The sequence below is a fragment of the Coregonus clupeaformis genome, chromosome 30 (genome assembly GCF_020615455.1).
Source record: "Coregonus clupeaformis isolate EN_2021a chromosome 30, ASM2061545v1, whole genome shotgun sequence".
NCBI lineage: Eukaryota > Metazoa > Chordata > Actinopteri > Salmoniformes > Salmonidae > Coregonus > Coregonus clupeaformis.
Window position 1 is genome coordinate 5,451,068 of NC_059221.1, and position 27,382 is coordinate 5,478,449.

At 44.1% G+C, this 27,382-nt stretch overlaps 1 protein-coding gene across 7 annotated transcripts in view; it reads right to left on the minus strand.

The window, feature by feature from the left end:
* LOC121545946 (sterile alpha motif domain-containing protein 11) overlaps positions 1-27,382 on the minus strand; it is an 86,593-nt gene that overhangs the window by 24,766 nt on the left and 34,445 nt on the right. For all 7 annotated transcript variants that reach the window (XM_041856884.2, XM_041856885.2, XM_041856883.2 and 4 more), the window contains 3 exons: positions 25,230-25,339; positions 12,303-12,395; positions 3,371-3,532 (listed from right to left, as the gene is read on the minus strand). In XM_041856884.2, coding sequence (XP_041712818.1) covers positions 3,371-3,532; positions 12,303-12,395; positions 25,230-25,339 — 365 coding nt within the window. The remainder of the gene's footprint in view (positions 1-3,370; positions 3,533-12,302; positions 12,396-25,229; positions 25,340-27,382) is intronic.

The window sequence follows — 27,382 nt, forward strand, 5'->3', positions numbered from 1 at the left end:
GGGATCTCACTGGAGCGATTCAGATCAACCTCTCCAGGAACAAACAGGGCCATCCCTTCCTCTCTCCCTCCATCTGTCACACCTCTACTCCATCCCCTCAGAGGAGAGAGCGACAGACTGAAAGAGGACAGGAAGGGGGGTAGTTGAGGGGGAGGAGAGAGGGATTTGCGATTCCCTGTATGATGAAGTGAGAGAAAAAAGTAGAACTACACTCAGGGACAACCAATCATCTGCTTAATAGAGAATTACAAACAGAGGAAAAGAGAAGAGGAGTGGTGGACTGATATAGGTGCTGTAGGGTCAGAAACATGGCAACAGAAGCCTACTCAGAAAAATTATTAAACGAATAGTACATTTTACACTGAACAAAATATAAACGGAACATGTAAAGTGTTGGTCCCATGTTTCATGAGCTGAAATAAAATATTCCAGAAATGTTCCATACACACAAAAAGCTTATTTCTCTCAAATGTTGTGCACAAATTTGTTTACATCCCTGTTAGTGAGCATTTCTCCTTTGCCAAGATAATCCACCCACCTGACAGGCGTGGCATATCAAGAAGCTGATTAAACAGCATGATTATTACACAGGTGCACCTTGTGCTGGGGACAATAAAAGGCCACTCTAAAATGTGCCACAGATGTCTAAAGTTTTGAGGGAGCGTGCAGTTGGCATGCTGACTGCTGGAATGTCCACTAGAGCTGTTGCCAGATAATTTAATGTTAATTTCTCTACCATAAGAGAAAGCCTCGAAAGTAGTTTTAGAGAATTTGGCAGTACGTCCGACCGGCCTCACAACCGCAGACCACGTGTAACCACGTCAGCCCAGGACCTCCACTTCCTGCTTCTTCACCAGCAGGATCATCTGAGACCAGCCACTTGGACAGCTGATGAAACTGAGGAGTATTTCGGTCTGTAATAAAATACATTTCCCCTTTTGTGGGGAAAAACTAATTCTGATTGGCTGGGCTTTGCTCCCCAGTGAGTGGGCCTGGCTCCCAAGTGGGTGGGCCAATGCCCTCCAGGCCCACCCATTGCTGAGCCCCTTCCCAGTCATGTGACATCCATAGATTAGGGCCTAATGAATTTATTTCAATTGACTGATTTCCTTATATGAACTGAAACTCAGTAAAACCGTTGAAATTGTTGCATTTTGCGTTTATATTTTTGTTCAATATATATGAAGAGTTTCATTCCAAAACGCTATATATCCATTTTCAGAAATGTTGTTAAATTAGCTTTTACTGTTTAAAGATATTATGACAGAGATTTGTGTGTTTTTTCACTATCTAATCATGGCATGGGATTGTTCAATGACAGACATGTATTTGTTTAAAATCTATCACTTGATGGTTCATTTCAGAGAGACAAATAATACAATTATTTTGCAAAATGCTATTTATCCAACTCACTCTCAAAGAAATATGTATTACTGCTAGGTTTTACAGTCAAATGTAATATAACTACATTTTTATAAAGAACTGTACAAATGATACATTTGTGACAAAAATCTATACAGTAATATGAGATCTGTATGTAAAACATTTACATTTTACATTTTACATTTTAGTCATTTAGCAGATGTTTTTATCCAGAGCGACTTACAGTAAGTGCATTCATCTTAAGATAGCTAGGTGAGACAACCACATATCACAGTCAAATATACAGGATACGAACATTCCATTCCAGCTAAACAATGGATATATAGCGTTTTTTGTTGTTTTTGTGTTGAAACTAAAAGTTTAAGTTTCAAAGTAAGTTTTCTCTGCCTAACTTGGGGGAAAGCAGGCTTGTGGATTGATGAAGGCACCCACCAGGTGCAGCATCCAGGATGAATATCAGAAACACCAAAGACTTGGATGCTAGGATGGGTTGGCAATGCCTAGGACGTGATGTCTTATCATCCGATTAGGGGAATCAGTACACACAGAAGCACACATGAGTGTGTGTGCACATGCGTGCATGTGTGTGTGTGTGTGTGGTTTTAAATGGCAAGTATGTGTATATTATTTCCTGGATATTACTGCCAAAAGGCACATACATCATTAATTAATCATCAGCATGCATCCTGTGTTTTTTACTTGTTGTCTTGCTCTAAAGAAAGGCAATTCTACCTCTTTCACTCATCTCTTCCCATTCTCTCCCTCCTTAAAATGCTCTCTCTCTCTCTCTTTCTCTCTCTCTCTCTCTCCCTAACCCCTAACCCTATTTCTTTCTTTTACACCTGGAAAAGGCGTAGATAAACTGTAGATAAAAGGGAATGTGGGCAGAAAAGAGAGTAGAGGATTTAGTTGAAACTCTGAAAAGTGAGAAAGAGAGCGAGAGAGCATCCCCACGAGATGTCTGCATTGCGCCACAGTGTCTGCATTAAAAACAGAGCGCCTTCTGGGAAGGGAAATGGGGAGAATACGGCACCCTGGGCCATTAAACCCCCAAAATGCATTGCACATCAGCCCTAATTCTTCTCAGATGCAAGGGGGAGGCCATTAAAGCCTTTATAGATTTGCAGCCTGCAATTAAAAATTATTACTAATCAAATAAAAATAAAAGTAGCTCAAACTACGATTGGAGTTGAGATGTAAAATGGATTCGATTTATGCTAACGCGAAGGGGGTCGTAAATCCTGGCGGCAATTAATGTTACATTCTTTTAAAAACAGAAGAAAGGTTAACAATTGATGTCCCCGCAAGTTTAAAGTGGTGGCGAAATGACAATACACCCTGCCACATAAAAAACGAACAAATTAGGTGACTTTTTCTAATTTTACTGTCCAGTTCCAACACAGTTTTACCATAAGTTAGCAGGTGTAAATTTCAAGTCCCGAAAAAAAAGAAAGAAAAAAAAAACTATGAAAAATGGTATTGGGAAAATGGTATTGGGAGATTTACAGGGTTGGCTGACAGCCAGTGAGTGAGCAGCGGATCGATAGTGGCGTCCGTGTGTGCTGGCTAGGAGTGTTTTTACATCGGAGCACAGCGTTGGTCACAAATCAACCAGAGTGACATTTTGACATTGGGTGGGCTGGCACCCCAAATAGAAATGTCAGCAGTCTCCATGCTGGAGATTTACACTGGCATGGTGGCACACCCACAAACAGATGCCACACGAGAAAAGGCCACAACCCAGGGGATACCACTAGCAGTGGTTGAGTGGGGTCAGGTGTGTGTATAGGTCTGGTGTGTGACAGGCCTAGATGAGGTGTGTGTAGTTAGGGGACTGAATCCTGAAGTTCTGATATAACGAGCGGATGTTTAGGAGGATGGTAGGCTTCACGACTAGACCCTGACTGGGACAGCGTCCACCTACACCCACGTGCACGTATGTGTAGGTGGACACACACAAGCACACAAACACACACACTAGTCTCACCGTGGCTGGGCAGGCCCATGTTGTTGGCCAGCTGGTAGAGGCGCTGCTGCTGCTCCTCGTAGGAGCCCTGCTCGTTCAGTGCTGACATCATCCGCCTATAGTGCTCCTCCGGGGTCATGTGACTGTGGCCGCCCCCCTCCAGCACGGGGGTGTGGGAGTTCTCTGTGGGGGGGTCAGGAAAAGAGTTAGCGCACCATTAACTGAACATGAACTATGAAGTCATCGTTGACCAATAACACTATTTCATTAATTAACTCACCACTAATTCACCACTAAGTCACCACTAACTCACCACTATCTCAATAACTCATAATTATCTCACCATTAACATCACTATCTCATTGCTACCTCACTACTACCTCCCCATTGTCTCACCACTAACTCACCACTAAGTCACCACTAACCCACCACTATCTCAATAACTCATAATTATCTCACCATTAACATCACTATCTCGTTGCTATCACACTACTATCTCCTCATTAACTCATCACTAACTCACCAGAAAACCCACCAATATCTCACCATGACCTAAATTATTCCAAAACAGGGTGCTCAATTCAAAGCTATCCTTCTTCGAAAACAAATACTCTTCATAAATAAATATAGTCCACCAAAAAATAATGGGGCAGACATTCACCAATTATTTCAAAAAGGTGTACTATGGACAATATTATAATGAGCTTGGTGAGGGGTAATGTAGAAGTCACTCTGGTCTTATTTTTTATGAATACTATTATTTATACAGAACTGTTTCCTGAGCGGATATGTGTGAGCATATGTATGTATGTGTGTGGTGCGATGTCGCTGTGCTTTGGTTGTAAAGAGGGGGTGTGATGTGCAATTTCCGCTCTCTATATCACTTATTTTCTGTCCTCTCTTTCCTCCCTCCCCCATCTCTCTGCCTCTCCCCATCCCCTGTCTCCCCCTTTCCCTCCCCATCCTCCCTCTCTTTCCCTCTCTTTCTCTGTCTCGCTGTCTCTCTCTCCAGTGTTGCTCTGAGCTCTGGCAGCAGTAACTTGATACTGGGAGTCGAGGACAGGGTGTCAAAGGTATGGGAGGGGGAGGTTTGGGAGAGAGAAGGGAGGGAGAGTGAAGTGGTTGGCAGTTGAGGGGGAGGAGGATGAGGAGGAGGAGGAGGAGGAGGAGGTGGAGGAGGGGGAGGAGGAGGATGAGGGGGTTATTTTTACCATCTCCTCATTGAAACCCGAGCCTGGCCCCGGGCAGGCGAGAAAGAGTGGCGTGGGGGGAGAAGAGGAGGGAGAAGGGGAGGGAGAAGGGGAGGGAGGAGGGGAGGAAGAATAAGCACGCTGTCTCTGTCTCCCCTGCCAAGTTCCAACTAATCCACCCACCCAGGGACCCTCAGGTGTGTGTGTGGTGTGCGTGCACGTGTGTGTGCATGTGTGGCAGGCACATTTGTTTACACCTATGCACAGTGGGGTGTTTGCATGATTGTCTTAGTTAAAGTTGATTTGTGCCTTTATTATTGTGTGTAATGACGCAAGTGTGTGTGTGTGTGTGCGCGTGCGCGTGCGTGTGCAAACTACTTGTCTCTGCCCGTCTGAATTTCTCTCTTTATAAGCTCTGTGGGGGGTGCCAACTCAACCACAGATAGAAAAATTCAGTCAGTCAGCCAAACCCCCATCTTTATCCCTCTGTCTCTCTCTGTCAGCCCCCAATCTATCTCTTTATCTCTCCGTCTCATATCTATTTTTCCATTTGCTTGGGTCATTATGTTCACCCATCAAGTGTGACGGAGAGGTGCCTCAGACAGAAGGAACACACACACGAGGATGCGGCTCAGAAGTCTGAGCCATTAGATCAGCAGTGTTCTAAAGCTTAGTTAATCAACTGCTCCTGCTGCAAGACACACATTTAAGTAATTTAACAGAGGCTCTTATTCAGAGCGACTTACAGTATGAGTCCATGCATTTTCATACTTTTTTATACTGGTCCCCCGTGGGAATCGAACCCACAACCCTGGCATTGCAAGCACCATCAAATCAAATCAAATCAAATGGTATTTGTCACATACACGTGTTTAGCAGATGTTATTGCGGATGTAGCGAAATGCTTGTGCTTCTAGCTCCGACAGTGCAGTAATATCTAAGTAATATCTAACAATTTCACAACATATACCCAATACACACAAATCTAGTAAGGAATGGAATTTAAGAATATATACATATATGGACAAGCAATGACAGAGCGGCATGGACTAAGATACAGTAGAATATTATAGAATAGAATACAGTATATACATATGAGATGAGTAGTGCAAGATATGTAAATATTATTAAAGTGACTAGTGTTCCATTTCTTTAAATGGTTAGTGATTTCAATAGGCACCAGCAGCCTCTAATATGCTAGTGATGGCTATTTAACAGTCTGATGGCCTTGAGATAGAAGCTGTTTTTAATTCTCTTGGTCCCAGCTTTGATGCACCTCTACTGACCTCGCCTTCTGGATGATAGCGGGGTAAATGTAAATGTAAATGTAAAATGAACAGGCAGTGGCTCGGGGGGTTGATGTCCTTGATTATCTTTTTGGCCTCCCTGTGACATCGGGTGCTGTAGGTGTCTTGAAGGGCGGGTAGTTTGCCCCCGGTAATGCGTTCGGCAGACCGCACCACCCTCTGGAGAGCCCTGCGGTTGCCGTACCAGGCGGTGATACAGCCCGACAGGATGCTTTCAATTGTGCATCTGTAAAAGTTTGTGAGGGTTTTAGGTGCCAAGCCAAATTTCTTCAGCCTCCTGAGGTTGAAGAGGCTCTGTTGCGCCTTCTTCACCACACTGTCTGCATGGGTGGACCATTTCAGTTTGTCAGTGATGTGTACGCCAAGGAACTTGAAGCTTTCCACCTTCTCCACTGCGGTCCCATCAATGTGCATAGGGGGGTGCACCCTCTACTGTTTCCTGAAGTCCACGATCATCTCCTTTGTTTTGTTGATGTTGAATGAGAGGTTATTTTCCTGGCACCACACTCCCAGAGCCCTCACCTCCTCCCTGTAGGCGGTCTCGTCATTGTTGGTAATCAAGCCTACTACTGTTGTGTCGTCTGCAAACTTGATGATTGAGTTGGAGGCGTGCTTGGCCACGCAGTCATGGGTGAACAGGGAGTACAGGACGGGGCTGAGCACGCACCCTTGTGGGGCCCCAGTGTTGAGGATCAGCGAAGTGGAGATGTTGTTTCCTACCTTCACCACCTGGGGCGGCCTGTCAGGAAGTCCAGGACCCAGTTGCACAGGGCGGGGTTCAGACCCAGGGCCTCGTGCTTAATGATGAGCTTGGAGGGTACTATGGTGTTGAATGCTGAGCTATACTCAATGAACAGCATTCTAACATAGGTATTCATCTTGTCATCTTGTCCAGATGGGAAAGGGCAGTGTGCAGTGTGATGGCGATTGCATCGTCTGTGGATCTATTGGGGCGGTATGCAAATTGAAGTGGTTCTAGGGTGACAGGTAAGGTAGAGGTGATATGATCCTTGACTAGTCTCTCAAAGCACTTCATGATGACAGAGGTGAGTGCTACAGGGCGATAGTCATTTAGTTCAGTTACCTTTGCTTTCTTGGGTACAGGAACAATGGTGGCCATCTTGAAGCATGTGGGAACAGCAGACTGGGAAAGGGAGAGATTGAATATGTCCATGAACACACCAGCCAGCTGGTCTGCGCATGCTCTGTGGACGCGGCTAGGGATGCCGTCTGGGCCGGGAGCCTTGCAGGGGTTAACATGCTTAAATGTCTTACTCACGTCGGCCACGGAGAAGGAGCGGCCACAGTCCTTGGTAGTGGGCCTCGTCGGTGGCACTGTGTTATTCTCAAAGCGGGCAAAGAAGGTGTTTAGCTTGTCTGGAAGCGAGACGTCGGTGACGTGGCTGGTTTTTCTTTTGTAGTCCGTAATTGTCTGTAGACCCTGCCACATACGTCTTGTGTCTGAGCCGTTGAATTGTGACTCCACTTTGTCTCTATACTGATGTTTTTCCAGTTTAATTGCCTTGCAGAGTGAGTAGCTACACTGTTTGTATTCTGCCATAGTCCCTATCACCTTGCCATGGTTAAATGCGGTGGTTCGTGCTTTCAGTTTTGCGCGAATGCTGCCATCTCTCCACAGTTTCTGGTTAGGGTAGGTTTTAATAGTCACAGTGGGCACAACATTACCTATACACTTCCTGATAAACTCAGTCACCATTTCAGTGTATTCGTGTAAATTATTTTCGAAAGCTACCCGGAACAAATCCCAGTCCGTGTGATCAAAACAATCTTGAAGCGTGGATTCCGATTGGTCAGACCAGCATTGAATAGTCCTTAGCACGGGTACTTCCTGTTTGAGTTTCTGCCTATAGGAAGGAAGGAGCAAAATGGAGTCGTGGTCAGATTTGCCAAAAGGTGGGCGGGGGAGGGCCTTATAACCATCCCGGAAGTTCGAATAGCAATGGTCGAGGATCTTCGCAACTTCGGCAGCCTAGTCCTCAAATTTGCTTTGTGAAAATCCCAGGTTACAATAAATGCAGCCTCAGGATATGTGGTTTCCAGTTTGCATAAAGTCCAGTGAAGTTCTTTGAGGGCCATCGTGGTATCGGCTTGAAGGGGGATGTACACGGCCGTGACTATAACCGAAGACAATTCTCTTGCGAGATAATACGGTCAGCATTTGATTGTGAGGTATTCTAGGTCGGGTGAACAAAAGGACTTGAGTTCCTGTATGTTACTACAATTACACCATGAGTCGTTAATCATGAAACACATACCTCCGCCCTTCTGCTTCCCGGAGAGATATTTATTCCTGTCTGCGCGATGAACTGAGAACCCATCTGGCTGGACCGATTTCGACAGAATATCCCCAGAGAGCTATGTTTCCGTGAAACAAAGTATGTTACAGGCCTTGATGTCTCTCTGGAAAGAAATCCTTGCCCGGAGCTCGTCGAGCTGAACATTAGCGAGTAGTATACTTGGAAGCGGTGGGTGGTGTGCGTGCCTCCTATGTCGAACCAGCAGGCAGAGTGCCTCTCCTCCGCCGGCGATGTTTTGGGTCAGCTGCTGGAATCAGTTCACAAAGGATCTGCTTCGGGAAAGTCGTATTCCTGGTCATAATGCTGGTGAGTTACCGCCGCTCTGATATCCAATAGTTTTCCCCGGCTGTATTTAATGATACAAAACACTTTCTGAGCTAATAATGTAAAGAATAATACATTAAAAAACAAAATACCGCAGAGTTTCCTAAGAGCTAGTTACGAGGCCGCCATCTTCGTCGGCGCCAGTCAGCCATGCTATACCAACTCTGCCACACACGCATGCGTGCAAGCACCTATTCATGCACACACACACACATACACACACACACACACACACACACACACACACACACACACACACACACACACACACACACATAGAGTGGCTGTAGGGTCTCTAAAGCCTTATTCACATTGACAGTTTGAAGTGACCTTTTTCTTTGCATATCTGATTAGAATCTGTTCTTTTTCCTGCACAGCCAAAAAGCAAATGGAATCGGATATTTCAAGCCACATTTCAAATCACCTTCATAGGTGGTTTGAAGTCAGATACAAATCTGATTCCTGTCCATGCGACGTGTCTGAATGGTCAAATCTGATTTAATTGCCCTCAAGTGGTTTTTAGACTGTTATTTGGTATATCTTGTTTCTTACTTGCTACTCTGTTCACAGTTTGACATGTGGTAGGTAACTAGCTTGTTAATTGTTTACAAACAAATTAGTGAATGTGCTAGAACGCTAAACAGCTAGCTAATTGACTGCTGTGGCTAGCCAAAAAAATATTTTTTTGAAAGTTGGATCATCTTATCCTTTGAGGCTTTGAAAGAGGCGCTGTTCTTATACTATGATTTTGAACATTCAAAACAACTGGGAAACGTCCATAGCAGGCATTATTTTGGTCATCTTAGCTTGCTACAAACTTCTGAGTGATAGGAAGCACGAGCACCACCCCCAATCAGCCTACAACACTTTGCACACACCCATCATTACTATGACAGCTAGCGTAGCCATGTCAGCAAATGACTGCTGTCTGAACACACACACATCCGATTTGGTCACTTGTAACTTGCTGTTTGGACAGTCAGTATTCCAAAACGGATTTGAAAAACAAAACTGATTGGAGCGTTAAGGCCTGCATTGTGCACAAGGCTTTAGTGGATGCTCTAATGGATGTGGCTCCAGTGAAGGCTCAGCCAGGTCAGAGGTCACTGAACACAGCACATCACCACTCTACTCAACACACACCTCAACATTATGTATACATCAAGTCAAAATGGACAGATTTAAACTACTCAATGATAAAACAAGGTCAATTAGAAAAAGATGGTGAGAAGCACCTACAGTATGGTAAAACAATTCACAACTATTCACGCTATTCCTTCCTAAGTTTAAAACATTGAACTTTCAAAGTTAGGGCTAACTAAGATGCACAGCGAGAATGGATAGTACTGACGGAAGACGGAACATAATTGTGTTTGTGTGTGCGCGTGTGCATGCATCTGTGTGTGGTGTGCTGCCTCTGTGTGTGTGGCGTGTGCTGTCTCTCTGTGTGTGTGCGGCCTATGTTGTCTTTGTGTATGTGCATGCATGTAATTTGTGTCGCCTTAGAGACGGGGCAGGATAGGGGTGGGCTGCCCTTGGCTTTGCCTGCTGTATGATGCATCAGTGACTGAGGAAGTCAGTCAGGACCCAAGACAAGACAGGGTGGCCATGCCGGCTCCTCACAGGGACTCCTATTTCCCTCCACACAAGGGTGAAATTAATGGGAGGGAAGCGACTGGATGAGAGAGGTAAGGAAAGGAAGTAGCCATTCCTGATGGCTTGTACATATCTCTCTAAAGGCTGGTATACAGTTGGTCTATCGACATGTCTATAGACGGTTGTCGCAGTGACATCATGAACATTCTATTGTCGCCCGACAATAAACTTGTCGTTGTCGTTATGAAAAAGTATAAACACAAAAATGACAGGCTGCATGACATCAGAAATTAAATGTTGTTTTGACCAGCAACATTTGTCACATTCTAATTGTCTGCAGACAAAGTATAAACCAGTCTTAACACAGTTGAACATGTGGCTTGTAAATGTGTGAGGGGTAAAGTGAGAGTGTGTAACGTGCGTGCGCACACATGCGTATGTGTGTGTATGATTTTTTGTGTGTGTGCGTCAGTGGCGGTCAGTGCCGTTTAAGATGAGGGAGGACAATTTTTTTTCATGAGCATGGCCTTATTTCTATTACAGCATATTGGATGACTCTCAATCATATTCCATTCACGCAGTTCAATGTAACAGCGATAGGTTTAGGCTATTACATGATACTCAAATCTTCCCTATACCCATCATGAGGTTGCTACAACCTAGCCTATGAATGAAAGTTTACAACGTACGTTAGGTGCACACAGGTCGAGAGACAAATTTGAGGTGACACATGGACAGACAGTGACATTCAAAACCGCCTTGCACACTCTTGCCTGCATCTAGCTGATATAGGGTGTAATCATTAGTCCAACAGTTGCAAATTAGAGTTTATGTTGGACAAATTCTGGTATGTTTATCCTCGTTTTGTTCTATTTGCTTCCGTTTAAGATATGTTTTTCATGAACCCCTGATCACGCGTAAACACAGTTCACTTTCATAGCACCCACTCTCCTCCTATCACCTCTTTCCTTCGCTTGTGGACTTCAATGCACAACAAAATCAGCTGTATGTGACCAGGCGAAAAAACCTTTCCAAGCCAAACCGCTACACACAGCCTACATCGTTATCACCATGTTAGCTAAAGTAACGTCATAGTCAGCATAGCTAATAGAACTAACGCGTTAGTAAACCCGCTACAATCATGCAGTAACGTTACAGTGTACAGTCAGTAAGCAGTTACACCGGAGGGCCCCAGAGGCAATAAATTAGTAAAACCAAAAGCTTACCTTGACTTGGAAGAGTTCCAGTGTTGTGTTGGAAAGTCATAGCCAGCTATCTAACATAGCATCCCTCTGTTTGTGCAGGGTGTTTCAGTAGGCTAAACTAGCTAGCTGCATTTGCTAGATAAGTAAGTGAAAGTGAAAGTGGAAAGAAATGAGGAACTCTCTCTCTCTCTCTCTATTTCTCTCTTGCTTCTCCTTAATTTTGGAAAACTGTTCAACTATTGTATTTCTCTCTCTTTGAGTCAACTTATCACCACATTTTATGCACTGCAGTGCTAGCTAGCTGTAGTTTACGCTTTCGGTACTGATTGGGTGGACAAAATGTCAGTTCATGCTGGAAGAGCTCTGATAGGTTGGAGGACGTCCTCCGGAAGTTGTCATAATTACTGTGTAAGTTTATGGAAGGGGGTGAGAACCATGAGCCTCCTAGGTTTTGTATTGAAGTCAATGTACCCAGAGGGGGACGGAAGCTAGCTGTCCTCCGGCTACACCATGGTGCTACCCTACAGAGTGCTGTTGAGGGTACTGTAGACCTTTTTGCAAAATAGTGTGTTTTAATCAATTATTTGGTGACGTGATTATATTTAGTATAGTTTTATCTGAAAAGGATAACTTTTTTAAATGTTTTCCAATTTTTATTTATATGAAATTCACTGAGGAGGATGGTCCTCCCCTTTCTCCTCTGAGGAGCCTCCACTGGTGTGCGTATGTCTATTTGTGTGTGTAAGGAGGCTAACCTGTCTGTAACACTGACCCACACTGTCACTCAACACCAGCTTACACCCAGTTTCTCTCCTTCCTGTAAATCGATGAAGCTCCACTCCTCCTCTACCGCTCCATCCCTACCCTCCTCTATCCTTCTCACACACACCTCTTCGCCCACCAAACTTCCTTATATTATTTTTCCCTTTAATGGTAAACATGACATATTTCAGCACATCAGTAACATCACACACACACACACTCACACACACGCACACATGGTGCAATCTTACCTTTGGGGGACACGCTGCGCGACTTCTTGCTGTCTGACGGGCACTCGCTGCTGCTGTTGGGGGAGTAGGCTCTCCTCTTGCCTAGAGGGTCATCTGTGAACAAAAATATACACAGTGGTCAATTAGGGCGTCCGAGTACACTGACGTTTATCTATCTGTCTCCTGCTCTTTTACTTATGTGAGAGGGAGAGAGAGAGAGAGAGAGAGAGAGAGAGAGAGAGAGAGAGAGAGAGAGAGAGAGAGAGAGAGAGAGAGAGAGAGAGAGAGAGAGAGAGAGAGAGATGGGTAGAGAAAGAAAGAGATGGGTAGAGAAAGAGAGAGATGGGTAGGGAGAGAGAGCGAGAAGCCACGGGCGCCTGGAGATATGCCTGTTCTGTCAAAGATGAGAGGGGCCCTGTGCTCCAGAGGATGACAGATCTGCCTAGGTTACTCACGTGTGTGTGCGTGTGCGTGTATGCGTGCGTGAGTGCGTGTGAAGAGAGGGAATTCTGTGGCTCTCTTGCTCTGTATGTCTCGTCCACACTCTATTCTTAACATTCTGTCTTGTATTCCCTCTTTCTCTCTCTCTTTATCTCTATCTCTATCTCTCACTCTCACTCTCACTCTCTCTCTCTCTCTCTCTCTCTCTCTCTCTCTCTCTCTCGCCCTCGTGTCAGTCGTCACACAAAGCTTTCGGTTGTGCTATTACTTATAAGAATGAATGCTCCAAACCTCGCAGTCAAAGAGGAGCAGTCAGAGTCACGAAAAAGTCAACCTTGGCTTCTGTCCTCGTTTCATCACAAATCTTAGCTTCATTCTTCTTTAGTTTATTGTGTCATGCCTCTCTCTCACCTTTTCTGCCTCTCTCCCCTGAGCGTTTCCCTGTCTCTCTACTCTCTCTCTGAAACACAAACACACACTCCACTTTCTTCACCTCTCTCTCCCTCTCTATTTACCCTGCAGGTGCGTTTGAACACCCTTCCAGTCGGGGTCATTGGGGAGTTATCTCCCCCCCCACACACACTAGAGAGCATCTAGTGTACAATTACAGCACCAACCCCCCTCTATCCCCCATCCTGGCCTCAAACAGACCTCAAATCAATATCCGCCTAATAAGAGTGGGTGGGGATGCAGAGTGCAAAGCATGTGGTGCGAGCAGGAAGGAAGAAGCCATTTGTCATTTCTCTTTTCGTCTCTCTGTGTCTCTCCCTTTCTCTCTCTCTCTCTCTCTCGGTCTCCACTCATACCGCCGGCCAAGCCGAATACAACTGCTTCCTTCCATCTCTCTCGGTCTCTCTCTGTCTCTCTTGAAGCATTTATGAAACTGCTTTTTCCGGTTGCGCCCATCAACAAAACTGACTGTTAGAACTGCCAAATCCCCATGGATAGATGATGAATTGAAAAACTGTATGGCTGAGAGAGATGAGGCAAAGGGAATAGCAAATACTTTAAGTCTGACAGCACAGCTGCTAGAGTAAATTGAGAAATCACGTAACCAAACTAAACAAAAAGAAGAAGAAACTATACTATGGAACAAAGATGAATAATATAAAGAATTATAGTAAAAAGCTTTGATGGAATTCTAGGCAAATAAGCTAACTCGGCTCCATCCTTCATTGAGGCAGATGGCTTGTTCATAACAAAACCCTTTGATATTGCCAACCACTTTAATAGCTTTGTTGACAAGATTAGCAAACTTAGGCATGACATGCAAACAAGAGACGCTGAGCCTTCATTTTCATGCATAACGGACCAAATAGTGAAATACAAGCACTCTAGTTTTGAGTTCCGCAAAGTTGGTGTGGAAGAGGTGATATTTTATTTGCTATCTATAAATAAGGACAAGCCACCTGGTACCGACAACGTGGATGGTAAATTGCTGAGGTTGGTAGCGGAATACATTGTGACTCCTGTTTGCCACATCTTCAATGTAAGCCTAGAAGACGGTGGTGTGTGCCATCAGGCCTGGAGGGAGGCAAAGGTCATTCCGCTGCCCAAGAATAGCAGAGTACCCTTTAATGGTTCAAAAAGCCGACCAATCAGCCTGTTACAGGTGCTTAGCAAACTTTTGGAAAAAATGGTGTTTGACCAAATACAAAGTTATTTTACAGAAAACAAATTAACAACAGACTTTCAGCATGCTTATAGGAAAGGGCACTCAACATGTTCGGCATTGACACAAATGACTGATGATTGGCTGAAAGAAAGTAATAGAAAGAAGATTGTGGGAGCTGTTTTGTTAGACTTCAGTGCAGCTTTCGATATCATTGACCATGACCTATTGCTGAAAAAACTTGCATCCTCTGCCTTATCATGGATTGGGAGTTACCTATCTAATAGAACACAGAGGGTTTTCTTTAATGGAAGCCTCTCTAATGCAAATTCGGTTGAGTGTGGTGTACTGCAGGGCAGCCGCCTAGGGCCATTATTGTTTTCAGTTTTTACTAATGACCTTCCACTGACCTTAAATAAATGCTGTGTGTCTAGGCACACTGACTACTCAACAGTATATACGTCGGCTACAACAGTAAAATAAATAAATGACACCCTTAACATAGAGCTCCAGTCAGTTTTAGAATGGGTAACTAGCAATAGGCTGGTGCTAAATAAATAAAAAATAAATAAATTGGTCATTTAGCAGACACTCTTATCCAGAGCGACTTACAGGAGCAATTAGGGTTAAGTGCCTTGCTCAAGGGCACATCGACAGATTTTTCACCTAGTCGGCTCGGGGATTAGAACCAGCGACCTTTCGGTTACTGGTACAACGCTCTTTACCACTAAGCTACAAAAACTAAAAGCATCGTTTTTGGGACAAATCACTCGCTCAACCCTAAACGTCATCTAGCTCTATTTTTGAATACTGTGGCAATTAAGCAAGTTTAGGAGACTAAACTGCTATGTGTAACCCTAGATAGCAAGTTGTCATGGTCAAAACATATACAGGGCATTCGGAAAGTATTCAGACCCTTTGACTTGTTCCACATTTTGTTACGTTACAGCCTTATTCTAAAAATGGATTCAGTTGTATTTTTCCCTCATCAATCTACACACAATACCCCATAATGTCAAAGCAAAAACAGTTTTTTTGGAATTTTTGCAAATGTATTAAAAATATAAAACTGAAATATCACATTTACATAAGTATTCAGACCCTTTGCTATGAGACTCGAAATTGAGCTCAGGTGCATCCTGTTTCCATTTATCATACTTGAGATGTTTCTACAACTTGATTGGAGTCCATTGGAGTAAATTGCAGTTGGTCCAGAAAACAGCAGCTCGTATTGCACTTAGATGTACACGGAGGGTGAATGTCAGTAACATGCATGTCAATCTCTCCTGGCTCAAAGTTGAGGAGAGATTGACTGTATCAGTATTGGTCTTACGCGAGGTGTTGAAGGTACCAAACTGTCTGTTCAAGCAGTTGGCACACAGTTCGAACACTCATCGGTACAACACAAGACATTCAATCAGAGGTCTCTTCACAGTCCCCAGGTCCAGAACAGAGGCTGGGAAACGCACAGTATTAAATAGAGCCATGACTACAGCCATGAAGTGGTAGGCAACACAAGCTCACAGAACGGGACCGGCGAGTGCTGAAGCACGTAGAGCGTAAAAATCGTCTATCTTCAGTTGCAACACTCACTACCGAGTTCCAAACTGCGCCTGGAAGCAACGTCAGCACAAGAACAGTTCGTCGGGAGCTTCATGAAATGGGTTTCCATGGCCGAGTAGCCGCACACAAGCCTAAGATCACCATGTACAATGCCAAGTGTTGGCTGTAGTGGTTTAAAACCTGCCACCATTTGACTCTGGAGTGATGAATCATGCTTCACCATCTGGCATTCCAACGGACAAATCTGGGTTTGGCGGATGCCAGGAGAACGCTACCTGCCCGAATGCACAGTGCCAACTGTAAAGTTTGGTAGAGGAGGAATAATGGTCTGGGGCTGTTGTTCATGGTTCGGGCTAGGCCCCTTAGTTACACTGAAGGGAAACCTTAATGCTACAGCATACAATGACATTCTAGACGATTCTGTACTTCCAACTTTGTGGCAACAGTTTGGGGAAGGCCCTTTCCTGTTTCAGCATGACAATACCCCCGTGCACAAAGTGAGGTCCATACAGAAATGGTTTGTCGAGATCGGAACTTGACTGGCCTGCACAGAACCCTGACCTCAACCCCATCGAACACCTTTGGGATGAATTGGAACGCCGACTGCGAGCCAGCCCTAATCGCACAACAACAGTGCCTGACCTCAATAATGCTTTTGTGGCTGAATAGAAGCAACATCTAGTGGAAAGCCTTCCCAAAAGAGTGGAGGCTGTTATAGTAGCAAAGGGGGGACCAACTCCATATTAACCTCTACGGGATCGGTGTCCTGTATACGGGATGGTTGAGCTAACATGTGTTAATGTGATTAGCATGACTGTTGTAAGTAACAGCAAACTTTCCAGGACATAGACCTGTATTATGTGCGGAAAGCTTAAATTCTTGTTAATCTATCTGCACTGTCCAATGTACAGTAGCTATTACAGGGAATAAATACTATGCTATTGTTTGAGGAGAGTGCACAACAACAAAAAACGTATCACGGCAACTGGTTTGATACATTCACCTCTGAAGGTAAAGAATGTACTTACTGTACATTCAGTAATCTTGCTCTGATTTGTCATCCTAAGGGTCCCAGAGATAAAATGTAGCATAGTTTTGTATGATAAAATCCATTTTTATATTCAAATGTAGGAACTGGGTTCTACAGTTTGAACACCTGCTGGCTCTGGCTCCACAACCACCCCGCCCGGCCATCTAGATGTGTGAAAGTTAGTGTTAAGCTAATGATCCATCATGTATGACATTCCTGGGAGTGTGTAAACTTACATTTTGTATTACCATATCATTTTTGTATGTATATCATGAGAAAACAAAAAGAGAATTACTTGACACATTGGAAAGAATTAACAAAAAAAACAGTGCAAACTAGAATGCTATTTGGCTCTAAACAGAGAGTACACAGTGGCAGAATACCTGACCACTGTGACTGACCCAAACTTAAGGAAAGCTTTGACTATGTACAGACTCAGTGAGCATAGCCTTGCTATTGAGAAAGGCCGCCGTAGGCAGACCTGGCTCTCAAGAGAAGACAGGCTATGTGCACACTGCCCACAAAATGAGGTGGAAACTGAGCTGCACTTCCTAACCTCCTGCCAAATGTATGACCATATCAGAGACACATATTTCCCTCAGATTACAGAGATCCACAAAGATTTGAAAACAAACCCAATTTTAATAAACTCCCTTATCTACTGGGTGAAAAACCACAGTGTGCCATCACAGCAGCAATATTTGTGACCTGTTGCCACAAGAAAAGGGCAACCAGTGAAGAACAAACACCATTGTAAATACAACCCATATTTATGTTTATGTATTTTCCCATTTGTACTTTAACTATTTGCACATTGTTACAACACTGTATATATATACAGTGGGGAAAAAAAGTATTTGGTCAGCCACCAATTGTGCAAGTTGTCCCACTTTAAAAGATGAGAGAGGCCTGTAATTTTCATCATAGGTACACGTCAACTATGACAGACAAAATGAGAAAAAATTATCCAGAAAATCACATTGTAGGATTTTTAATGAATTTATTGGCAAATGATGGTGGAAAATAAGTATTTGGTCAATAACAAAAGTTTCTCAATACTTTGTTATATACACTTTGTTGGCAATGACACAGGTCAAACGTTTTCTGTAAGTCTTCACAAGGTTTTCACACACTGTTTCTGGTATTTTGGCCCATTCCTCCATGCAGATCTCCTCTAGAGCGGTGATGTTTTGAGGCTGTCGCTGGGCAACACGGACTTTCAACTCCCTCCAAAGATTTTCTATGGGGTTGAGATCTGGAGACTGGCTAGGCCACTCCAGGACCTTGAAATGCTTCTTACGAAGCCACTCCTTCGTTGCCCGGGCGGTGTGTTTGGGATCATTGTCATGCTGAAAGACTCAGCCACGTTTCATCTTCAATGCCCTTGCTGATGGAAGGAGGTTTTCACTCAAAATCTCACGATACATGGCCCCATTCATTCTTTCCTTTACACGGATCAGTCGTCCTGGTCCCTTTGCAGAAAAACAGCCCCAAAGCATGATGTTTCCACCCCCATGCTTCACAGTAGGTATGGTGTTCTTTGGATGCAACTCAGCATTCTTTGTCCTCCAAACATGACGAGTTGAGTTTTTACCAAAAAGTTATATTTTGGTTTCATCTGACCATATGACATTCTCCCAATCCTCTTCTGGATCATCCAAATGCACTTCAGACGGGCCTGGACATGTACTGGCTTAAGCAGGGGGACACGTCTTGCACTGCAGGATTTGAGTCCCTGGCGGCGTAGTGTGTTACTGATGGTAGGCTTTGTTACTTTGGTCCCAGCTCTCTGCAGGTCATTCACTAGGTCCCCCGTGTGGTTCTGGGATTTTTGCTCACCGTTCTTGTGATCATTTTGACCCCACGGGGTGAGATCTTGCGTGGAGCCCCAGATCGAGGGAGATTATCAGTGGTCTTGTATGTCTTCCATTTCCTAATAATTGCTCCCACAGTTGATTTCTTCAAACCAAGCTGCTTACCTATTGCAGATTCAGTCTTCCCAGCCTGGTGCAGGTCTACAATTTTGTTTCTGGTGTCCTTTGACAGCTCTTTGGTCTTGGCCATAGTGGAGTTTGGAGTGTGACTGTTTGAGGTTGTGGACAGGTGTCTTTTATACTGATAACAAGTTCAAACAGGTGCCAGTAATACAGGTAACGAGTGGAGGACAGAGGAGCCTCTTAAAGAAGTTGTTACAGGTCTGTGAGAGCCAGAAATCTTGCTTGTTTGTAGGTGACCAAATACTTATTTTCCACCATAATTTGCAAATAAATTCATAAAAAATCCTACAATGTGATTTTCTGGATTTTTTTCCCTCAATTTGTCTGTCATAGTTGACGTGTACCTATGATGAAAATTACAGGCATCTCTCATCTTTTTAAGTGGGAGAACTTGCACAATTGGTGGCTGACTAAATACTTTTTTTCCCCACTGTACATAATATGACATTTGAAATGTCTTTATTCTTTTGTAACTTCTGAGTGTAATGTTTACTGGTATAATTTATTGTTTATTTCACTTTTGTTTACTGTCTACTTCACTTGCTTTGGCAATGTTAACATAGGTTTACCATGCCAATAAAGCCCTTAAATTGAAATTGAATTTGAGAGAGAGGGAGAGCGAGAGATGAATAAAGGGTGAGAGAGTGAGAGACATAGAGAAAAGGAGAGAGGGAGAGAGAGAGAGAGAGAGAGAGAGAGAGAGAGAGAGAGAGAGAGAGAGAGAGAGAGAGAGAGAGAGATGGAAGAAAGCAAGCCTGTGCATGAAAGTGTGTTTGGAGTGGCAGAGTTGGCGTCTTGGAGGCTTTTGTTTGGTTTTGTGGAGGAGAGGAGAGGAAACCTGGTGTCGGAGAGAGGAGGTTCACTAATGATCCTCCTGTTTGATGTTTCCTCTCCGGGCATGAGGAGATTCACTCCCTACCCCTCCCCAGAGAGAGGGGGAGAGAGGCTAATGGACGAGCAACAAACCCTCTGCAAGTGCACACACACACACACACACACACACACACAAACACACACACACACACTGATTCTCTCTTTCTCCATGGTACTTGAATGAATCGCGGGAGCTCCTGTCTTCCCCTCCTTTCTCCCATATCCATTCCTATATGTCCAACCATTGGCCTTTACTGTGTCTAAATGCACAACCATAATACTTTTGATTATTTTATACATGATTTATCAAACCTTTAATACAGTAGCCTATATCAAAGTTTCCATAATGTGTGTGTGTGTGTGTGTGTGTGTGTGTGTGTGTACACACCCACACCCACACGCTTTCACTTGGGCCGACTTCACAGAAGACAGTGTCTCTTCTGAGCCATTGCCTGAGGGTCAGGGATTTTAAAGCGGAAAGCTTTTAAAGCCAATTAAATGGTGCTTCTTAAAGCGTTGGCGCTTCCATTTAACACCAAACCCGCCTTAAACCCAACAAGCTCTCACAGTCTCCCTGCAGAATCAGACGTCCAAACCCTTGTCCATAAACGTCCTAGCAAAACCCAAGCCTACTTGATTGTAATAGCGCTCACTGTTGCCCCCTAATGGCTGGTTATGATGTCATCTGCTGACGTCCTGCTTACTTGGACGGACGTCTATTTTGCAGTAGATCTTGTTGCTACTTTGCTCCTACTAGTCTTCTGTCTGTATAACTCCTCAGGCTAAACATTGCTAACCGCTAACAGATTAGCCAAAGTTGCTATTTTCTCCAGCTAACTAGTTTCCTACCTGGGGACCAATGATGTTTAGTGCTAAGGACATTGCCAAGGTTTCTATCTGACTCCTGTTTTTCCCTCACTCAAACAAAATATATTTTGTGACCATTTGCGTCTCCTATCTGACGCACCAGCTAGCTAGCAAGTTTCCCCTTAGTCCTCCATCCAAAACTGCCAGAGTCCTGTTTTGCCCCCTGCCCAACCGGTTTACACTAGTTAACTCCTACTGGGAAGAATGAGGGATGAGAACGGAGAGATAGAAATAAAAAAAAGGGAAGAAGGCTTCAACAGAGGGAGAACTAGCCTAGCCTAGCCTAGCCTAGCCTAGCCACCTCCATCATCTACCACAGAGGTAGTCAAGCAATCCCTTTCTCTCTCTCCCTCTTTCTCTGCCTCTTCTCCTCTCCTCCTTCCATCCTCATTCCTTCTTTCTTTCTTTCTTTCTTTCTTTCTTTCTTTCTTTCTTTCTTTCTTTCTTTCTTTCTTTCTTTCTTTCTTTCTTTCTTTCTTTCTTCCTCTCCTGTCTTTTTCTCTCTATTTTCTTCCCACGGAGGGCCGCTGACAGCTCAGACAGCCAGACTCCTTAATTCCTCCTCTTATTCCGTTAATCTGTCATCTTTATCAGGCTTGGGAAGGGGTGGGCCGGGAGCCGCGGCTTCCCGATCAATCTCCACATTACAGCTGACAGAATGGTGCTAATAACTTATTGATCCCCCCTCTGTTCGCCAGGCCTCCGCCGGCGCTGAAAGCCCCTCATTGATTGGCTACGGACCGAGGGGGGAGGGAGGGAGGAAGGGAGGGAAGGAGAGAGGGAGAGGAGCTTCCGTTCATACTGAGAGAGGATGCACCACTGCCGCCATTGCCGCTACACACACACGCAAGAACACACACACACATTGAGAGAGAGAGAACGGGGAGAGAGGGAGAAAGAAAGGGAGAAAAGGATAGAGATTAGGGAGTGAGATGATTGAAGAGGAAAAATAAAGCTAGAATAACCCATTAATTTATAGGAGAGGGCTGGGTGCACTCACTGTATATCAGTGATCTCTCTCTCTCTCTGTGTGTGTGATTGTTTAATAGGAGTGTGATGGACCAAGATGGTACTAACGCTCCCTTTAAGGCTAATAATACCCTGTTAAAAAGAAATCCTCCCTTTCAAACACACATACACAAAAAAATAAGCTATCCAAAAAACACCTTATCCGCCAGTTAGTCTCTCTGGTCTGACCGCAGAGCCACAGTTTACAGTTTCCACAGGCAGCCAGACGCTTAGCCCGGCGCCCCTGCTCTCTCCCCCTCCTCCCCTCCTCCCTCCCTCCCTCCCTCCCACAGCCCCAGAGTAGCCAAGGTACTGGGAGGCGGAGGGAGGGAGGGAGAAGAGAGGAGCTGAGGGGGGGAGTCAGCCCTCCTGTCTGTCCCTCAGATTTAATTAACGGCCCACTCCGGCGTGGAGACGGCTCAGCAGCCTGCTTCCCTTTCCTCTGACCCACACACACACACACATACACACACATATATACACTCTCAAACACACACACACACACAAACACACACACACTGCCGCCCGCCGCCACAGCAGCCGTCTGCCCTCCCCTGATACCGGCACCACACTCATTCATCTCTCTCTCTCTCTCTCTCTCTCTCTCTCTCTCTCTCTCTCTCTCTCTCTCTCTCTCTCTCTCTCTCTCTCTCTCTCTCTCTCTCTCTCTCTCTCTCTCTCTCTCTCTCTCTCTCTCTCTCTCTCTCTCTCTCTCTCTCTCTCTCTCTCTCTCTCTCTCTCTCTCTCTCTCTCTCTCTCTCTCTCTCTCTCTCTCTCTCTCTCTCTCTCTCTCTCTCTCTCTCTCTCTCTCTCTCTCTCTCTCTCTCTTTCTCTCTCTTTCTCTCTCTCTCTCTCTCTCTCTCTCTCTCTCTCTCTCTCTCTCTCTCTCTCTCTCTCTCTCTCTCTCTCTCTCTCTCTCTCTCTCTCTCTCTCCAAACTTTACTTGTGGCACACTGCCCCCCCTCTCTCTCCTTCCTTCCCCCTCTCGTTCTCTCTGTTTCTCTAACCATAGGCCTGCTATGGAAGTTAGACAGTGGGAGGCCTGCTATGGAAGTTAGACAGTGGGGAGTGAGCTCAATACGCTACAACAGAACAGAAAGCAGTTAGCACTACACTAAAGTATGTAACAGAAGTACAGCACTAGTGTTAGCAGTACTGTTTGTCTGGGGGTGAGTCCCAAAAGGCACTCTATTCCCTATATAGTGCACTACTTTTGACCAGGGCCCATAGGGCCATTTGGGACCCAGTCTGGGTCTGCTCTGATATTGGAGCAATCCCACCACAGCCACAGTCACCATTGAAGTAGTTTATATAGAAACAAAAGTTCACAGTAACATCATGACATGATAGCTATAAGTATTTTGGAGAAAACGATTCAAAAGTTGATTTCATGTGTCAGGTGTCAGGTATTAAAACTGTTATATGACACAAATGATCAGTGTGTGTGCGTGTGTGTGCGTGGACACATTTGTGTACGTTTGTGTGTGTTAGATGTGCACACACACTACTGTGTATGTGTGTGTCTCTCTCTCTAATTTAACTGGCAGATAGAATGTGAGCCAGTGGCTGATGGGATTGGACTTGTTTACAGACACGTAGCGAGCCGCTTAGCCACCCTGTTAAATCTCCCTTTAATGCTCAAACTGACAGTTTTTAGGCCCAGGCCCCCTCCGGCGCTTGCCACACCGCACTCATCCCCCCTCCCCTCATCCTCATCCCCCCTCCCCCTATCCTCCCTCATCGTTTTGTGTCTTTCTCCATTAAGATTACCATTCACAGGCTAATTTCTCCACTAAGCTTAGCAGCTGATTAGACAGGTCTTTTTGGGAAATCTGTCCCAAACATGGGTCTAAAGACATTGGGCGGCTGAGACTTTATCACCCCCGTCCCCCACCTAAATGAGGGAGTTATAGACAGACATCCCTCCATCCCTCCACCCCCTCATTCCTCTGTATTATCTACCGTATGGGCAATTAAGCTTCTAGACGGATGAGATCAGAGAGATATAGTAGAGGACGAGGTGTTGGATTTGGAGTGTGATTATGCCACATGTATGCCCCTCTGACTAATGGGATGAAGAAGAACAGAACGTCCATGGGGGGTAACGCTCTATGTACCACTTGAACATGGTAAGGGTACATGGTAAGGGTACTGCTTTATGGGTTCAATCTGTGGTTGGTCAACTTTGTTGGTAACACTTTATACGTTTGTAGTGACTGTTTAAAGAAAACCAAACCATGAATGACAGTTTTTCCCATTGGCTACTTTCAGGCTGAGGAATCATCTAACATCTTAGACATCTTTTATTGTAAAATCCTGAACTTCCCCTTTAATGTTAGCTTTAAAAAAAGGTAACATTCATGTGAAATGTTACCACTTTGTTTATATTCTGTGACCCGACTCCATCCTTTTGGGCTTTGATGTTACAAACTTTATTTAACCAAAACTGTCTCAGCTCGGCTAAACCTAGTTTTAACCCACAAACCAGCGGGTCCCTACCAACCCAACATTTGGGAGATAGTTTGGGGTAAAAGAGCATTTAAAGTGTAATAAGTATACAGTATGTCCCTACAGTACAAATGGCCTTCCAGACACCTTTGTCCACCAAAACAGTAGGGGACTTCAGACATGACTAATCCCTATTAGTGGTAGTTTATTCCATGTCTACTAAATAGAAGCATCTATCTTTAGAAAAATAAGACAATGTTTTTTTACTCAATATACCTTTGATGAAACACACACGCATGCATACACGGGCACAGATCACAATGTATATGGACACAAAACAGAAAAGAGACCACCAGAACGCAACAGCTAAAGTATCTAAATACCAATCCACTAATTTTTGTCATGTTACACAGAAATATTACACAGGTATCTACCTGAAAGTATAAAGATCCAACATTCAGTCTAATTCTGAACTACAACAGTCTGATTCAGAACAAAAACTGATGAAACAGTGGCTGGTGTTATTAGGGTGTTTAACTGTTGGGCTGTAAGCTGTCAGAAGGCTTTTAGCTTAACACACACCATGGTTCCTTTACGCCCATGAAACTGGATTAATGGCAAACAAAGCTATTTATTTAGTGGTATTTTAAAACAGGGGGCTAAGGAAAAACCTGGAGTGCAACAGAAAAGGCAAACAAGAACATTAGGTAGCTTAGTGGTTAAGAGCGTTGTGCCAATAACCGAAAGGTTGCTGGTTCTAATCCCCGAGCCGACTAGGTGAAAAATCTGTCGATGTGCCCTTGAGCAAGGCACTTAACCCTAATTGCTCATGTAAGCCGCTCTGGATAAGAGCGTCTGCTAAATGACTAAAATGTAAAATGTAAATGTAATCGACTTGAGAGCCACCTTTAAGAATCAGTAATAAGCTTACAGTAAGTTCCCCAATCAAACAAATTACAGCAAATTAAGGGACTAATGCGTAATAGTGATTAATTACTCATGTTGATGTAAAGAAAATGTAACCTTATTACAAATTAGTGGAATACAGAGATAGAAAGAAAGACACACACAACACACAAACCCCCATCCCATGTCCTGTAGCATCTTACCTGTGTGTCCTGTGTTGGTGCTGAGGTCAGTGGCGGGCTGGTCCTCGGGCATGCCGTGCTGTCTTGTGTGGTGGAGGTTGGAGATGATTGTAGAGAGGTCACTGTCACGACTGAAACACACAAAGTCAGGGGGTTAGCAACTCTCACACACTGCTTTACATTACACATTATTAAGACACAACAAGGCACAAACACATTGTAACAAAGCATAGCAAAAAGCACACATAACATAACACAACACAACATAACACATAACATAACACAACATAACACAACAGAACATAACATAACAAATAACAGAACATAACACAACAGAACATAACAGAACATAAAACATAACAAAACACAACATAACATTACATAACATTACATGGCTACAGTAAATGAAACATGTCACGTGACAACTCAAAACTGCTCAATACTATCCAGCAACTGACAACAAACTTCGTCCTCAAAAGTAAAATCTACTACAGAATTATGAAATATAGAAAAACATAATGTAGACCAGTGGTCACCAACCTTTTCTGAGTCAAGATCACTTTCTGAGTCAAAATGCAAGCTGAGATCTACCACTCAGATTTATTTTGAACATGACTTAAAAAACGTAAGCCTATGCAACATTAACCAATTAAAAACAGTTTTGTAGCAATGAGGTTTGTGCGTTAGGCTATAGGCCCAATACATTATCACTGCATATTGGCTATGCTTGAATATCCCTGCCAATGTTGTTCTTCTCAGACCATTTTGAAATTATATTTAAAAAAATTAGGTATATAATCACACTGGTAATAGATAATGTGTTGTATTAGCCTACTTGTGAGGCACAGCTGAGTGAGCGTAATAATTTGCTTCTTTTTTTTTTTACTGGACTGATGGCCGACATTTGATGGTCAGTCTGAGGGGAGGGAGGAAGCAGCAGTGAGGCTGCCTCTCACCCGACTCACCGTCCCTCCGCTTTCTCTCCCTCCTCTGAGAAAAAGGGACACAGTCTTCCAGCTGATGGCGAAACTCAAGTCGCACTGCATTATTTCTGCCTCATGCACCAATTCATGTTGTTATTCCTATGACCAGAGAAAGTGAAATATTCCTCGAAATTAAAAGAGACCCAAGCTGCTAATAATAACAATGCAAGCTTATCGGAACAATTTGCTATCCTCATTCATTGCAGCTGCAGTGCTGGTTGTAGCGTGAGTGGAAGTAGGGAGAATGCGCATTTTATGGCTTATAAAAGTGTTGAACAAAGTGCTGAATAACAACTTAAACATGAATTTACTCATAAAAATAGCAGCTCTTTGCTGTATTCGATGAGTCTCTCTCTAGTCATGGTTTTAAACGTTTTGAAATCTCACAGTATCAACTTTGCTGTGCTTTCGAGGCTTATTTTTACAGTCTATGGCTCGAGGAAACTGTGCAGACACAGTGATCTGAGCTATCTGATTGGCCAACGGTAGGCCTATAGGTGCACTTGAATTACTCAGACACATGAAATGGTTCAAAACACTTTGCCTTCCCGGCGCTAGGGCTGCTAAATGAAGTGCACCTACCGCCAACAGCGCGAAATGAATAAAACGCAAGGATTTATCGTTGTTTTTTTTTATAGAAATGTTTGGTGATCGACTAGGAATGCCTTGGAGATCTCAACCAGTTGGTGACCACTGATGTAGACAATGGACCGTGTGACCTGTAGCACACAAAAACCAGCGTATACACACATAAAAAACCCTGCAGTACCACATACAGCTCCATGCATACATACACCCCACGCACACACACACCATGTGCACACACACCGCACGCACGCACAAACGCACGCACACACATACGCATTCACACCTATACTGACCAATAACCTCTCATCTATCCACTGTTTTTCTGCCTTTTGTACAAGTTGGAATCCAAACAGACTTCATTAGTGGCTTATCAACCTGTGCCTATTGTCAGGCCCCTTGGCATTGAGGTGTGTGTGACACCCCAATGAAAGACTCCTGCATCAAGCACTTTAGGGTCTCATCCCTGCTCATCTTCAACCTTACAGTAAGATGCTTTATTCAACACATTCAGAATTCAATTAAGTTGTTCAGGAGCTTAAAATGTGATTTTCGCTCCCCCAAATTCAGATAAAGAAAGAGACCGTTTTGTTGTGTCAGTCTAGA